The sequence below is a fragment of the Peromyscus maniculatus genome, chromosome 6, assembly GCF_049852395.1.
Source record: "Peromyscus maniculatus bairdii isolate BWxNUB_F1_BW_parent chromosome 6, HU_Pman_BW_mat_3.1, whole genome shotgun sequence".
NCBI lineage: Eukaryota > Metazoa > Chordata > Mammalia > Rodentia > Cricetidae > Peromyscus > Peromyscus maniculatus.
In genome coordinates this window covers 241864-258257 of record NC_134857.1, presented here as the reverse complement: position 1 = coordinate 258257, position 16394 = coordinate 241864, and the positions used below count along the sequence as shown (strand labels likewise).

Sequence of the window (16394 nt, the reverse complement as noted above, 5' to 3'; positions counted from 1 at the left end):
TCCCTGGCCACCAACCACTCCTGAGAGGCCTGCCCAACTTGGCACCAGGTTCTGGCCACCGGGCAGCTCCCCTTCTAGCCCCACCGGGAGGGATCCCCATTTCCAAGCCCCCGGCAGCCCCTGCAGTCTCCGCGCCCTGCCCCCACGCCCATCTGCCCAAGACCCCACCCACTTCCTGAGACTTAGAGACCGGCCCCCAGCTCCCAGCCTGTCCCCGACTGCCATTCTGGACCAGAGCTTGCCCCTGACTTCCCTTCTGGACCAAAGAGTTGGACAAGAGAACTCCCTTTTGGACAAGAGAGAGAGTCTTCCTGAGTCTGTCAGATCTTTGTGAAACAAGTCCACTGATAAGACCAAGAAGGAATCACAAGGAGATGGGCAGACGTCAAAGCAGAAGTACATAGAGCAAAATGAAGAGCAATACAGCATCACCAGAACCTAGCTCGCCTCCAACATCTAGACCTGAACACCAAAAATTGGAAGAAGCAGAAGAAAGTAGCCTTATGAGTAACTTCATGAAGAAGGTAGAGGCTTGTGTAGAGGAAAAGACAAGAAAATTGGAAGAACGCTGTAAACAACTAGAGGAAAGGGCAAACAAATTAGAAGAAAACAATAAAGCCCTCCAAGAAAACAATAAAGTACTGGAAGAAAACATTAAAATCCTGGAAGAAAACAATAAAGCACTGAAAGAAAATCATGAAAAAGCAATGAAACAAACAAAGGAAACAGTCCAAGATCTGAAAAGGGAAATTGAAAAAATGAAAAAGACACAAACAGAGGGAATGCTGGAAATAGAAAACCTGAGTAAAAGATCAGGAACTTCGGATGCAAGTATAACCAACAGAATGCAAGAGATGGAAGAGAGGATTTCTGGCATTGAAGATACAGTAGAAGAAATAGTTCCATCAGTCGAAGGAAACACTAAAGCCAACAAAGTCATGAACCAAAATGTCCAAGAAATCTGGGACACCATAAAAAGACCAAACTTACGAATTATAGGGATAGAAGAAGGTGAAGAATACCAACTCAAAGGCACAGAAAATATATTCAACAAAATTATAGAAGAAAACTTTCCCAACTTAAAGAAGGAAATGCCTATGAAGATACAAGAAGCCTATAGAACACCAAACAGACTAGACCCCCAAAAAAAGTCCCCTCGACACATAATAATTAAACAACTAAATGTACAGAATAAAGAAAGAATATTAAGAGCAGCCAAGGAAAAAGGCCAAGTGACCTATAAAGGTAAGCCCATCAGAATAACACCCGATTTCTCAATGGAGACTTTGAAAGCCAGAAGGACCTGGACAGATGTAATGCAGACACTAAGAGACCATGGATGTCAGCCCAGACTAATATACCCAGCAAAACTTTCAATCATCATAGACGGAAGGAACAAGACATTCGAAGACAAAGCCAGATTTAAACAATACCTATCCACAAACCCAGCCCTACAGAAAGCACTAGAAGGAAAATTCCAACCGAGGGAAGTCAGATACACACTTGAAAACACAGGCAATAGATAAAGCCACAACAGTAAACCCCAAAGAAGAGAAGTACACACACACTACCACCAAAAATAACAGGGATGAAGAATCACTGGTCATTAATATCCCTTAATATCAACGGACTTAATTCACCTATAAAAAGACATAGACTTACAGAATGGATACGAAAGCAGGACCCATCCTTCTGCTGCATACAAGAAACACATCTCAAATTCAAAGATAGACACTACCTAAGAATAAAAGGCTGGGAAAAGACTTTTCAATCAAATGGTCTTAAGAAACAAGCAGGGGTAGCCATCCTGATATCCAACAAAATAGACTTCAAACTAAAATCAATCAAAAGAGATCAAGAAGGACATTACATCCTCATCACAGGAAAGATCGACCAAGATGAAGTTTCAATTCTGAACATATATGCCCCAAACATAAGGGCACCCACATATGTAAAAGAAACATTACTAAAGCTTAAACCACATATAAAACCCCACACATTAATAGTGGGAGATCTCAACACCCCACTTTCACCACTGGACAGATCTCCCAAATCGAAACTTAACAGAGAAATAAAGGACTTAACCGATGTCATGACCCAATTGGACCTAATAGATATCTACAGAACATTCCATCCTAACAAGAAAGAATATACTTTCTTCTCAGCACCCCATGGAACTTTCTCTAAAATCGACCACATACTTGGCCACAAAGCAAATCTCAACAGATACAAAACAATCAGAATAACCTCCTGTGTTCTATCAGATCACCATGGTTTAAAGCTAGATTTCAACAACAACAAAAACTACAGAAAACCTACAACCTCATGGAAACTGAATAATGCTCAACTGAATCACCAATGGGTTAAGGAAGAAATAAAGAAAGAAATTAAAGACTTCCTAGAGATCAATGAAAATGAAGACACCACATACCCAAACTTATGGGACACTATGAAAGCAGTGCTAAGAGGGAAATTCATAGCACTAAATGCCCACATAAAGAAGTTGGAGAAATCGCACACTAGTGAATTAACAGCACATCTGAAAGCTCTAGAACAAGAAGAAGCAAAGTCTCCCAGGAAGAATAGACGCCAGGAAATTATCAAAGTGAGAGGTGAAATTAATAAATTAGAAACTAAGAGAATAATACAAAAAATTAATGAAACAAAGAGTTGGTTCTTTGAGAAAATCAACAAGATAGACAAGCCCTTATCCAAACTAACCAAAAGACAGAGAGAGAGAATCCAAATCAACAAAATCAGAAATGAAAAGGGGGACATAACAACAGACATTGAGGAAATCCAGAGAATTATAAGGTCATATTTCAAAAACCTCTACTCCACAAAACTGGAAAACCTAAAAGAAATGGACATTTTTCTGGATAGATACCACATACCTAAGTTTAATCAAGACCAGATAAACTATTTAAATAGTCCAATAACCCCTAAGGAAATAGAAACAGTCATTAAAGGTCTCCCAACCAAAAAAAGCCCAGGACCAGATGGTTTCAGCGCAGAATTCTACCAGATCTTCAAAGAAGAGTTAATACCAATACTCTCTAAATTGTTCCACATAATAGAAACAGAAGGAACATTACCAAACTCCCTCTACGAGGCTACAATTACCCTGATTCCTAAACCAAACAAGGATGCAACAAAGAAAGAGAACTACAGACCGATCTCCCTCATGAACATTGATGCAAAAATACTCAATAAAATACTGGCAAACAGACTCCAAGAACACATCAGAACAATTATCCACCATGATCAAGTAGGCTTCATCCCAGGCATGCAAGGGTGGTTCAACATACGAAAGTCCATTAATGTAATACACCATATAAACAAACTCAAAGAAAAAAACCACATGATCATCTCACTAGATGCAGAAAAGGCATTTGACAAAATCCAACACCCCTTCATGATAAAAGTCTTGGAGCGATCAGGAATACAGGGAACATACCTAAACATAATAAAGGCAATATATAGCAAACCAACAGCCAACATCAAATTAAATGGAGAGAAACTCAAAGCAATTCCACTAAAATCAGGAACAAGACAAGGCTGTCCACTCTCCCCATACTTATTCAATATAGTACTTGAAGTTCTAGCCAGAGCAATAAGACAACATAAGGAGATTAAGGGGATTCAAATTGGAAAGGAAGAAGTCAAGCTTTCCCTATTTGCAGACGACATGATAGTATACTTGAGTGACCCCAAAGATTCCACCCAGGAATTGATAAAGCTTATAAACACCTTCAGCAACATAGCAGGATACAAAATCAACTCAAAAAAATCAGTAGCCCTCCTATATACAAAGGACAAAGAAGCTGAGAAGGCAATTAGAGATACATCACCCTTTACAATAGCCAAAAATGACATAAAATACCTTGGGGTAACACTAACCAAGCAAGTGAAGGACCTATATGACAAGAACTTTAAGTCCCTGAAAAAAGAAATTGAAGAAGATCTCAGAAAATGGAAAGATCTTCCATGCTCATGGATAGGCAGGGTTAACATAGTAAAAATGGCAATCTTACCAAAAGCAATTTACAGATTCAATGCAATCCCCATCAAAATACCAACACAATTCTTCACAGATCTGGAAAGAACAATACTCAACTTCATATGGAAAAACAAAAAACCCAGGATAGCTAAAAGAAACCTGTACAATAAAACAACTTCTGGAGGCATCACAATCCCCGACTTCAAGCTCTACTATAGAGCTACAGTAATAAAAACAGCCTGGTATTGGCATAAAAACCGACATGTGGACCAATGGAATCGAATTGAAGACCCTGACATTAACCCACACACCTATGGACATATAATTTTTGACAAAGAAGCCAAAAGTGTACAATGGAAAAAAGAAAGCATCTTCAACAAATGGTGCTGGCATAACTGGATATCAGCGTGTAGAAGGCTGCAAATAGATCCATATCTGTCACCGTGCACAAAACTTAAGTCCAAGTGGATCAAAGACCTCAACATAAATCCAGCTACTCTGAACCTGCTAGAAGAAAAAGTAGGAAATAGTCTTGAACGCCTTGGCATAGGAGATCACTTCCTAAATATAACACCAGTAGCGCAGACACTGAGACAAACAATCAATCAATGGGACCTCTTGAAACTGAGAAGCTTTTGTAGAGCAAAGGATACGGTCAACAAGGCAAAGCGACAGCCTACAGAATGGGAAAAGATCTTCACCAACCCCACATCTGACAGAGGACTGATATCCAGAATATATAAGGAACTCAAGAAATTAGACATCAAAAGGACCAACAGTCCAATTGAGAAATGGGCTTTAGAACTAAACAGAGAATTCTCAACAGAGGAATCCCAAATGGCTGAAAGACATTTAAGGAATTGCTCAACTTCCCTAATCATCAGGGAAATGCAAATCAAGACAACTCTGAGATACCACCTTACGCCTGTCAGAGTGGCTAAGATCAAAAACACTGAAGACACTTTATGCTGGAGAGGATGTGGAACTAGGGGAACTCTCCTCCACTGCTGGTGGGAATGCAAGCTTGTACAACCACTTTGGAAATCAATATGGCGCTTTCTTAGAAAATTGGGAATCAATCTCCCCCAAGATCCAGCTATACCACTCCTGGGCATATACCCAAGAAATGCTCAATCATACCACAAGAGCACTTGCTCAGCTATGTTCATATCAGCATTGTTTGTAATAGCCAAAACCTGGAAACAACCTAGATGCCCTTCAACTGAAGAATGGATAAATAAATTGTGGCACATATACACAATGGAATACTACTCAGCAGAGAAAAACAACGACATCACACGGTTTGCAGGCAAATGGATGGATCTAGAAAAAATCATCCTGAGTGAGGTAACCCAGACTCAGAAAGACAAATATGGTATGTACTCACTCATAGGAAGATGCTAGATGTGGAACAAGGATGACTAGACTGCTACTCACATCACCAGTGAGGCTACCTGGAAAACGGGACCCCAAAAAAAGACACGGAGAAATGGACAAGAGCTACATGAATAGCCTGGTCATGAGTGGGAACAATGAAGGGCGACAGTCGAGGGAAAGAGTGGGAGATCCTAGCTGGATCAAGAAAAGAGAGGGAGAACAAGGAATAGGAGACCATGGTAAATGAAGACCACATGAGAAGGTGAGAAGGGGAGGAAGCAGAGAGCTAGGGAGGCCCACGGAGATCCACAAAGATACCCCCTCAAAAGACTGCTGGCAATGGTCGCGAGACGGCAGGAACTGACCTACTCTGGTGATGGGATGGCCAGACACCCAAATAGTGGTGCCATAAACCCCATCCAAGGACTGAGGAATCTGAAGGCAGACATCCACGGCTGGGCCCCTGGTGGAGCACTGAGAGTCTAATTAGTGAGTAAGAAGAGGATTTATATGAGCGAGAATTGTTGAAGCCAAGGTTGGATAAAGCACCGGGACAAATAACCAAATGAATTGAAGCACAGGATCTATGAACCAAAGGCTGAGGGGCCCCCAACTGGATCAGGCCACCTGAACGGGTGAGACAGTCAGTTGGCTTGATCTGTTTGGGAGGCAGCTGTGCATTGGTGCCAGGTCCTGGACTCGTTGCATGAGTTGGCTGTTTGAATCCTGGGACTTATGCAGGGACACTTGGCTCGGTCTGGGAGGGGGGAATGGACCTGCCTGGACTGAGTCTACCAGGTCAACCCCGGTCCTCGGGGGAGACCTTGATCTGGAGGAGGTGGGAATGGGGGGTGGGCTGGGGGGAGGGGTGGGCGAGAGGGGGAGAACAGGGGATTCTGTGGCTATTATGTTGAACTGAATGGTGTTGTAAAATAATAATAATAATAATAATAATAAAACCAAAAAAAAAAAAACATTTACTGAACAGTAAAAAAAAAAAAAAAAAAAAAAGAAAATGTGGTACATATACACAATGGAGTACTACTCAGCAGTGAAAAACAATGACATCATGAAATTTTCAGACAAATGGATAGAACTAGAAAATATCATCCTGAGTGAGGTAACCCAGACTCAGAAGGACAAACATGGTATATACTCACACAAACATTGTATGTACTCACTCAGACTACAACCCACAGCTCCAGAGAAGCTAGCTAACAAGGAGTACCCAAAGAGGGACACATGGATTGCCCTGGGAAGGGGAAAGAGATGATCTCCATGAGTAAACTGGGGATGAGGGGTGGGCAATGGAGGTTAGGGGGTAGGGGAAGGATGAGAACATAAGGGAACTGGAATGGATGGAGTGGGAAAGCATTGAAAGAGATACCATGATAAAGGGAGATATCATGGGTATAGAGAGAAAACTAGTGCTAGGGAAGTTGCCAGGAGTCCCCAAGGATGACCACCCCAGCTTAGACTAGTAGCAATAGTGGAGAGGGTGCCTGAACTGGCTTACCCTGGTAATCAGATCGGTGAATACCCTAACTGTCATCATACAGCCTTTCTCCAGTAACTGACGGAAGCAGATGCAGAGATCCACAACCATGCATCAGGTCAAGCTCCAGGAGTCCAGTCGAAGAGAGAGAAGAGGGATTGTGTGAGCAAGGGGCATCAAGATCATGATGGGGAAACCTGCAGAGATGACCAAACCAAACTAGTCGAAATTCATGCAATTTGGATCAATAGCTGTGGAGCCTGCATGGGACTGGACTAGGCCCTCTTCATCGTGTGACAGTTGTGTTGCTTGATCTGCTAAAGTGGTCCCCTGGCAGTAGGATCAGAATTCATCCCTGGTGCATGAGAAGGCTTTTTGGAGAGCACTACCTATGATGGGACACCTTGCATAGCCGTGGTTCAGGGAGTGGGGCTTGGACCTGCCTGTACTAAATGTACCTCCCCATGGGAGCCCTTACCTTCTTGTAGGAGGGAATGAAGGGTGGGTTGGGAAGGGGAAGCTGAAGGGGCAGAGGAAGGGAAGAAGGGATCTTTGATTGGTATGTAAAATGAATAAAAAACTCTAAAGAAAAAAATAAAATAAAATACAAATATATGAAAAAATAAATTTTTCTGTCTCTGTCTCTCTGTGTAATTCTATATGTTATGTGTGTGAAGGTGCTTGAGGTGGCTAGAATAAAGTGTTGTATTCCCTGGAGTTGAAGTAACAGGCAGTTGTGCCCACTTGAACTGCATTCTAAGAACTAAACTTTAGTTCTAATGCAGAGTAAGAAACACTTTAAGCACTACAGAATATCTCCAGTTCTGGTTTTTTAATTCCATATTATATTTTGATTAACATATAAATTATATCACTTTACCTTTTTCTTTCCCTCCTTGATCTCTTCCAATGTTTTCACCTTCCAAATTATTCTGTTTTTCCATTACCTCTTAAACTGATAGCCTCTTTTTAAAATTATTACTGTTTTATACACACACACACACACACACACACACACAGAGAGAGAGAGAGAGAGAGAGAGAGAGAGAGAGAGAGAGAGAGAGAGAGAGAGAGAGAGAGAATGTAACCTGCTGAGTCCACTTCATGTTGCTTTTGTGTATATGTACCACATTTTCATTATCCATCTATCAGTTGAACTACATTAAGATTTTTTTCATTTCCTAGCTATTGTTAAAAGAGCAAGAATGGACATGATTGAAAAGGCATGGATGAGCAGAGGGTATGTACATGAAGGTCATGGGAAACTCACTGAGCAAGAGCCTTAGGTTCCTTCCTAAGTTGGAGGTCTGGCTATTTAGAGTGTGTGATTAAATACTGTTGCATGACCACTAGGGGACTTATCCCTGGAAAAGACTAATTTTCCCTCTTTCAGTAGTTGTTAGCTGTCTATTGTTCCTTTTATAAATTACTTTTTTAATGTTTAAAATGTTTATTTTTTAGATCCATATTTTTTAACAATTACAAGATTACTGGTTTTCAAAATTTCATGCAAGATATTTTGATCATGCTTTCCCTTCCCCCAACTCACTCCAGATCCTCCCTTCCACATTATGAACCTAAGCTTTAGCTTTCCCTTTTCTTTTTCTTTTGCAATAATACCACAAAACAAATATAAAAACAAAAATGAGAAAACACAAATTCCCCCTGACACATACACAAAAAAACCTGGAATTCATTTTTGTTGGCCAACTACTCTTGGCCATGGGATTTTGTACACACAGAGTCACTCCATTATAGAAAACAGGTTTTCCCTTTTCTTGTAGGTATAAATTTCAGATACCTTCTTTGTTAGGGATAGGAACCCTACTTCATTTTCCACCCTCCTCAATGCTGGAACTCCATGTAGTTGAACCTGTGCAAGTTTTTTGTGTTCTGCCACAGTCTTTATGAATTCACTTGTGCATCAGATCCATTGTGTCTAGAAGATATCATGTCCATGGTGTTTTTTTTTTTTTCATTTCATGACAGAAACTTACGTTAAAATTTTGTCATGAATGAATATATTCTTTTTATATACCAAGATTCTGTATTCTCATTTTAGGATATATAACACATGAGCATGATCTAGGTAGATTTTCACCCTGGAGAAATAGTTACTGCATTGGATAATGCAGTTACATAATAGAGAAGAAAACGAAACAACTGTTGTTTTCCAAAACAAAAGTTTATGAATGGTGCATTCTTTACAATTAATGAAGAAGCTGTGTGAAAAGTATACACTATCACATTTTTAAATCTTATAGCACTATGGACAAGAAGAATGTTAGAATTTTTTGAAATTGGTTACATAAAAGGTTGGAAGACACCACGTTCATCCAATATTTGATAATTGAAATGTAGTCTATGAGGCATGATTAACACAGAATGAGTAGATTCTATTTTGTGAGCACATCTTTACAACTGTACAATATTGAGCTACTTGCAAACTTATGCAAAACACGTAGGAGAACATTTAAATTATGTAGCTGGATAAGAATGTGGCTAATTTCTCCAATCCACAATGAAAGTTTTGTCGATTGCTGCGGAATGGTCTTTCGAACCCTGCGAATAGGTGTTGCTCTTATGGGATGATGAATGAAGCTCTTTGGCCTATATGGCAAGGCAGCTTAGAGCCAGGTGAAAAATCCAAGGAGAGATACGGGGAGAAGAAAGATGGAGTTAGGGATGACAATGCATGCCTCTAGAGGAGCAAGATGTAATAGAACACAGGTAAAGCCACAAAACACATGGCAATACATAAATTAATAGAAATGGGCTAATCTAAGAGGTAAGAGCTAGCTAGCAATAAGCCTGAGCCATACACGAAACAGTTTGTAATTGATAATAAGCCTCCGACTGGTTATTTGGGAATAGGCAGGTGGGAGAGATTCATGTGTCTATAGTCAATATTTCTTCTATATTACACAGGTCCCATTTTATAAGCCCACATTTCCTCCAGCTCATTATAGGAATGTAAGTGTTATGGAAAATATCTTTGGCATTACTCCTATTACAATATACAGAAGGAAGAAAATAAGAACTGTCCATTTAATTTGAAAAATTGTATTTAAGGATATTTCATCTAGAATAAAGAAATCTATCTTTCAAGAACATACTCTCCTTACATGATTATCAATGAAATGCACTGCTCTGGAAGACTTAGAGATGATTACTAAACAGAAGGTGTAAAGATGTGGCATTCTTTCAGGCCATGAGAGATCTCCTATGATGAATACCTCATAAGGATTCTATTTCAGAGGAAGACATTTTCTCTGGTCATTATAGGTCTATATCATTTTATTATAAATACCTTATTAGAGAACTTGTGAAATACAGTTCTAACCAGGGTGCATGAGAATGTACATTCTGTCCCATTCCTTTAGACAAGCATTTATAGAATGCATCACTAACCTAGGAGAAATGGCTTCCTCTTATGAGTGCATGGACCCTGTAGCTCTTTTAGACTATTTGGATTAGTGGGAAGAAGAATATGTTTCTCAAATCCAGTAACAGAGAGTAAAGGAATTAGAGTAGAACTTTTTATATCATACAAGAAATTTTATGATTTGCCCTGAGGAAGATGGGAATGGGGGGTGGGTTGGGGGGAAGGTGGGGTTTGGGGGGGCAGGAGGGGAAAGGACAAGGAAATCCGTGGCTGATGTGTAAAATTAAATTATTAAATAAAAGAAAACAAAAAAAAACATAAAAAAAGAAATTTTATGATTAATCTTTCACCTAGAAAAATAAAAACCCGTCTTAAATGCACATATAATGGATAGCTCTTTATAGGTCTGTACACACTGGTATAAGGTTCTACTTAGAGTATTCATAAATTACATCTGTATTTACATATTTACAAAACTCAGGCTGAAATATCTACACCACAACTCTTACATCTCCAGGTCAAGGAACATCACTGAAAAAGAGGTGGAAAGATAAGAGTTGGAGTATTAGTATATCTGTTAAAAGATTGTGTCTTCCAGCTATGGCAGGGAAGCTATACCTATGAAATCTCAATAATATGGCTGCTTAAATGAGATCTGAAAAATGAAACCATCAGTTGAAATGCTAATTTGGATAAGGAAAATCTCATGAGAGCTCATCACTAGATGGTCTGTAAGAAATATTTAATGACCTCTGACAGAGAAAAAATTAGTCTTTTCCAGAGATGTGTACCAGGACAGATTATCCAGTCCCATGTATTTAGACCTAAAACATATACATATAAGAAATACTGAATGTACAGAACAAGTATATATTTTCAAGTCCAAGTTGATCTCTTCAAAACTTGAGACTTGTTCTGCTGTAAATGTATGCTCCTGAGACCTCAGCCTCCAGGTAGCCTGGATTGTAGATATGGCACAGCACTGAGTTTGAGATTTGATTTTTCTTACATTTTAATTAAGCTAAAGATAAATGTCATTTATAATTCATAATGTACAACAATGATTGGCAACACTTAAAACCAATTCTTAATACATATCATTGTGCCATGCATGATATACCTACTGAGTGATATGTGGTATGTAATGTGATATACACACATCATTATTAGTCTTTATACTGTTTTTAACATAGTTATGAAGTATACTATTGATAAAAACTGAAATGTGTCAGGAGCAAAATCTAAATGCACAGCAAAATTGGCTTTGATTTTTAAGGAACTTTAATTCAAAGGAAGTCAGTATGGAACTTCAATTCAAATACATAAGAATGGCCATTTTTGACAATAGTTATATTCACAGCATACATATGAATTAGATGCATGCTATGCCTAACATCAGTATCTAATATCAATTTCATGAGGGGGATTTAGGACCTTTTGGGTCACCTGAAGTAAACCCAAAATTGGGAAAGCAAGTTAATTTGTTGATTTGTAAATTATGAAATTCACAGCAAGCTTCAATCACCTCTATCAAAAGTAAGTAAAGATGTCAGAAGTAACTTTCAGAGAACTTGGAGTTTGTCAGTACATTGTGCTATTAAAATGGTGGCTGATCAAGGCCGCACTGAATAAACTTTCAGAAATATACAAACTAATGAGTAAAGAAATCCAAGAGAAATTTATGGAGATGGGAGAGTGATATCCCCAGGAAACTAGTGAGAAACAACAAGAAAATGAAAGAGCACAGGAAGAGGAACACACAACCATCTATCAAATTTTGATTATTTCTATTATTTTCAGTGAGGAATATAAATGTTAGTGCACACAAATAAAAGATTCATATTGAATGTTTTTGAGTGATTTTTGGTGGGAGGAAAACATTATGAGGAACACTACTTGACCTCTGTAGTTTCTACAGTTTATACAACTATGGTGATGTTTTTATTTGTACTGAAATATGATTTTAATTGTATGTTAATAAATAAAGTTGCCCTTGGGTCAGAGCTACTAGAGCCATAGCAAGAGCATGGTGGTTAGAAGAGCTAGGTAGATTACTGTGTGTTCAGGGATACAGCCAGTATTGGAGACATATGCCTTTAAGACTCGGAGGGCAGTACTTACAGGCAGTGATGAGGCAGTCATGTGGTTGGGTGTACATCCAATGAGAAGGCAGAACAGAAAGACTATTTAAAGACAGACAAACAGGAAGAAGCTCTCTCTCGGGGAAGCTAGGAGTACTGCATGCAGGAGTTAAGATTTTAGGTCTGAGCTCTGACCTCTCGGCTTTCTCTTTTACATTGACTCTGTGTTTCTTATTTTAATAAGACGATTGGTTACATCTACATCTGGCGCCCAACGTGACAAGAATCCATTAAAAACTGCTTGGGGTCGGCTCCCTAGTCCAAGCAGCCAGCTCCCTAGCCCCCACCCAGGTCTGCTTGGCCTCAGGCCGGACTAACTGGGAACTGCTTGCTTATAGCCAGTGCTACAAACAACTCAGGCCTGCGCTGCTAAACAGGGCCCCTGCCTGTAAAGCCAAGCATTGACTCTGCTCAAGAGGGAACAAGTGGCTGGATTTAAGCTTTAGCCGGCTACGCCTTTGCTTTCACTTTCGGTTTTGCTCTCTCTCTCTCTCTCTCTCTCTCTCTCTCTCTCTCTCTCTCTCTCTCTGAATTCATACCTAGGACACTAGGTGGCTGTTTTGAAATTCGCTCGGATTTCTACTGTTCTACGCAGATTTGGTAAGTCATAAAGGAAACTATTTAAAAAAACAAAGTTTTTCCACATTTAAAAAAAATGGGTTTTATGTGTACATTGGAAGAAAATTGGGTTTTGTTTGAAATTTTAGGCAGTCTGACAATGGAACAACTATATGAGAAGATTAGTATTATTGGAATTATGCAGTTTATCACTATGCTTATCCTCATTTTACAATTTAAAAAGATAGTCGATTTAAGTGACAGGATGACAGCTTTAGAAAAACTTGTTAAACCTGTAAAAATTCAGACAGAAGAAATTAACAGTGAAGTTGTTTCAAGTTTGGATCATAAGGTTATAGAAAGAAAGCCTGTTTTCACACAGTCACCCTTAATTTATCCTGTAACCGTACAGCAGTTGCCTGATCAAATGATTACACAAAATATTTGGGCTCCAATTGAACTGTTGGAATTTAAAAGGTTTAAGGAGGCAATAGTATCTTATGGCATGCATTCCCAATATGTAAAGCAAATGTTAAACTCTTGGTCAACATATAATAGGATTGTACCACAGGACTGTCAGGAGCTGGCACAAGATGTTCTGGAACCCAGCCAGAGACTTCAATTTCTAACATGGTTTAAGGATGAAGCTAAAAACATAGAAAAACAATGGAGGGATAAAGGAATACAAGTTTGTCAGGATCAGCTTATTGGAAAAGGCCAATATGCTTCAGTACAAACACAATGTTTATATGATGTCCAAACCCTAATTTTATGTCGAATGGCAGCCTTGAATGCATGGGACAGAGTTGAAGAACCAGGAAAAAAACCTGAATCATTTACAAAGGATATACAAGGCCCAAAAGAATCTTTCACAGATTTTTTACAAAGACTGCTTCAGCAGTAGAGAGAATGGTCTTAGAATCAGAAGCTAGTGAGGCAATAATTGAAGCTCTGGCATTTGAGAATGTGAATGCAGCATGCAAAAGAATAATCAGGCCGTTAAAGGCAAGATCTGCACCTTTGGAAGATTGGATTAGAGTCACGGTTAATGTTGAGGCTCATGAGCATGATGATATGTGGGTAGGAGAAGCAATTTCAAAAGGTTTGAGGAGTGTTAAATGTTTTGGATGTGGAAAGCAAGGTCATTTGAAAAGGGACTGTAAACAGGTCATTCCTAGAAACATTGATTCTTCAAGGAACAATGGCAACAGAATGTCTCTTCCTTCTAGAGTATGCAGAAGGTGTGGTAAGGGAAAACACTGGACCAATGAATGTAGATCAACACAGGACAGACAGGGTAATCCTTTGCCTCAGTTTTCGGGAAACTCCCGGAGGGGCCTCATGCAGGCCCCCATAGCAAATCCAATTCAAATCTTTCCTGCAGCCATAGAGGAAACCCCTGCTCATAGCGATTAAATAACCAAATACCTATTGGAATAAATCATGCTGGTCAGGATGATGAAACAGAGAGAATAGAAAATTCAGGAGAAAACATAAAGAAAATGTTTGGGCAAACATCTATTAATGAACAGAGACCAAAATTAACGATAAAAATAAATGGAGTTTTGTTGTCTGGTCTGGTAGACACAAGTGCGGACGTTACCATAATTACACCAGAATTTTGGCATCCAGCTTGGCCTCTTCAGGAGGTAAACGTTCAACTGTTAGGAATTGGGACATTATCTCAGGTGAAACAGAGTGCAAGATGGCTCGAATGTATAGGTCCAGAAGGACAGAGAGGAAAATTAAAACCATATATGGCTAACATAGCTATGAACCTGTGGGGTCAAGACTTGTTGCAACAATGGAATACTCAGATTAACATCCCTCCAATCTCAGAAACAAATAATAAACTAGCACATGTTTCTGAGAGAAATGTTAGAAGGCATTATTTTGAGTGGTCACAGCCATCCATATTATACAAGAACAGGGCACAACAATTGATAATCTTCCAAAGATACCAACAGCTCTACCTTTAAAATGGTTAACAGACAAGCCTGTATGGGTTCAGCAATGGCCTTTAACAGCAGAGAAACTCCAGGCTTTAGAAGAGCTGGTAGGAGAACAGTTAAATGCTCAGCATATTGAAGAATCAACCAGCCCTTGGAATTCTCCTGTATTTGTTATTAAAAAGAAATCTGGTAAATGGAGAATGGTAACAGACCTTAGAGCAAGTAACAAAGTAATTCATTCAACCAATGGGCTCCCTACAATCTGGAATTCCTTTACCTACTCTGTTACCAAAAGGATGGCCTCTCATAGTTATTGATTTAAAAGACTGTTTCTTTTCAATACCCTTTCAATAAAAAGACAGAGAAAGATTTGCTTTCACAGTGCCTACTTATAATAATTCTCAACCGGTTAAAAGATTTCAATGGAGGGTCCTCCCACAGGGAATGTTGAATAGCCCAAATCTGTGCCAATATTTTGTACAACAGCCATTGAAAGTGACACATAAAAAATTTCCTAAATCTATAATTTATCATTATATGGATGATATTTTACTAGCTGACTCAAATGCAGATACTTTAGAAAGAATGTTTGAAGAAGTAAAGAAAATTTTGCCTTGCTGGGGATTACAAATTGCTCCTGAAAAGATACAAAGAAGAGATTCTATTAATTATTTAGGATATAAAATAGAGCTACAAAAATTAGACCCCAAAAGGTGCAAATTAGGAGAGATAGACTACAGACTCTTAATGACTTTCAAAGATTATTTGGAGATATTTCTCATCTACGAACTATTGTTGGGGTAAAAAATGATGAACTGACTAATTTGTTCAAAACCTTAGAAGGTGACAAGGACTTAAATAGTCCAAGAGAATTATCACCTGAAGCTGAGAAAGAATTAGCCTTGGTAGAAAAGAAAGTACATGAAGTGTACGTGGATCATATTGATCCAAAGCTGGTTTGCATTTTGGTTATATTACCTTCTAGGCATTCTCCTACTGGAATATTAATGCAGAGGGAAGATATTATATTGGAATGGATATTTTTACCAAATAAACCAAATAAAAAATTAAAAACTTATGGGGAAAAAACTCTGTCTTGATTTGGAAAGGAAAACTGAGCCTTCGTCAATTAGCAGGAATAGACCCAGCAGAAATTGTCGTACCTTTAACTGAGGAGGACATTGAAAAATTATGGACAGAAAGTGAACCTTGGCAAAGAGCTTGCAGTAATTTTTTTGGAGAAATTAACAGCAAATATCCCAATAGCGATAGAATTGATCTTATAAAGAGAGTGATTGGATCTTGCCTCAAATTGTACGGCAAAAACCCATATCTGGAGTTTGTACATTTTATACAGATGCCAACAAACAAGGAAAGACAGGTTACAAATCAGAAAATTTAAGTAAAGTGGTTCAAAGTCCTTATAATTCAGTGCAAAAATCAGAATTGTATGCTATTCTGTTGGTATTAATGGATTTTTCAGAAC

The 16394-nt window shown here is 38.8% G+C and overlaps 1 protein-coding gene across 1 annotated transcript in view; it reads right to left on the bottom strand.

The window, feature by feature from the left end:
- Positions 1-16394, bottom strand: part of LOC107401374 (uncharacterized) — a 246397-nt gene that overhangs the window by 56574 nt on the left and 173429 nt on the right. Inside the window, exon 8 of the mRNA XM_076573782.1 lies at positions 5743-5859. Coding sequence (XP_076429897.1) covers positions 5743-5859 — 117 coding nt within the window. The remainder of the gene's footprint in view (positions 1-5742; positions 5860-16394) is intronic.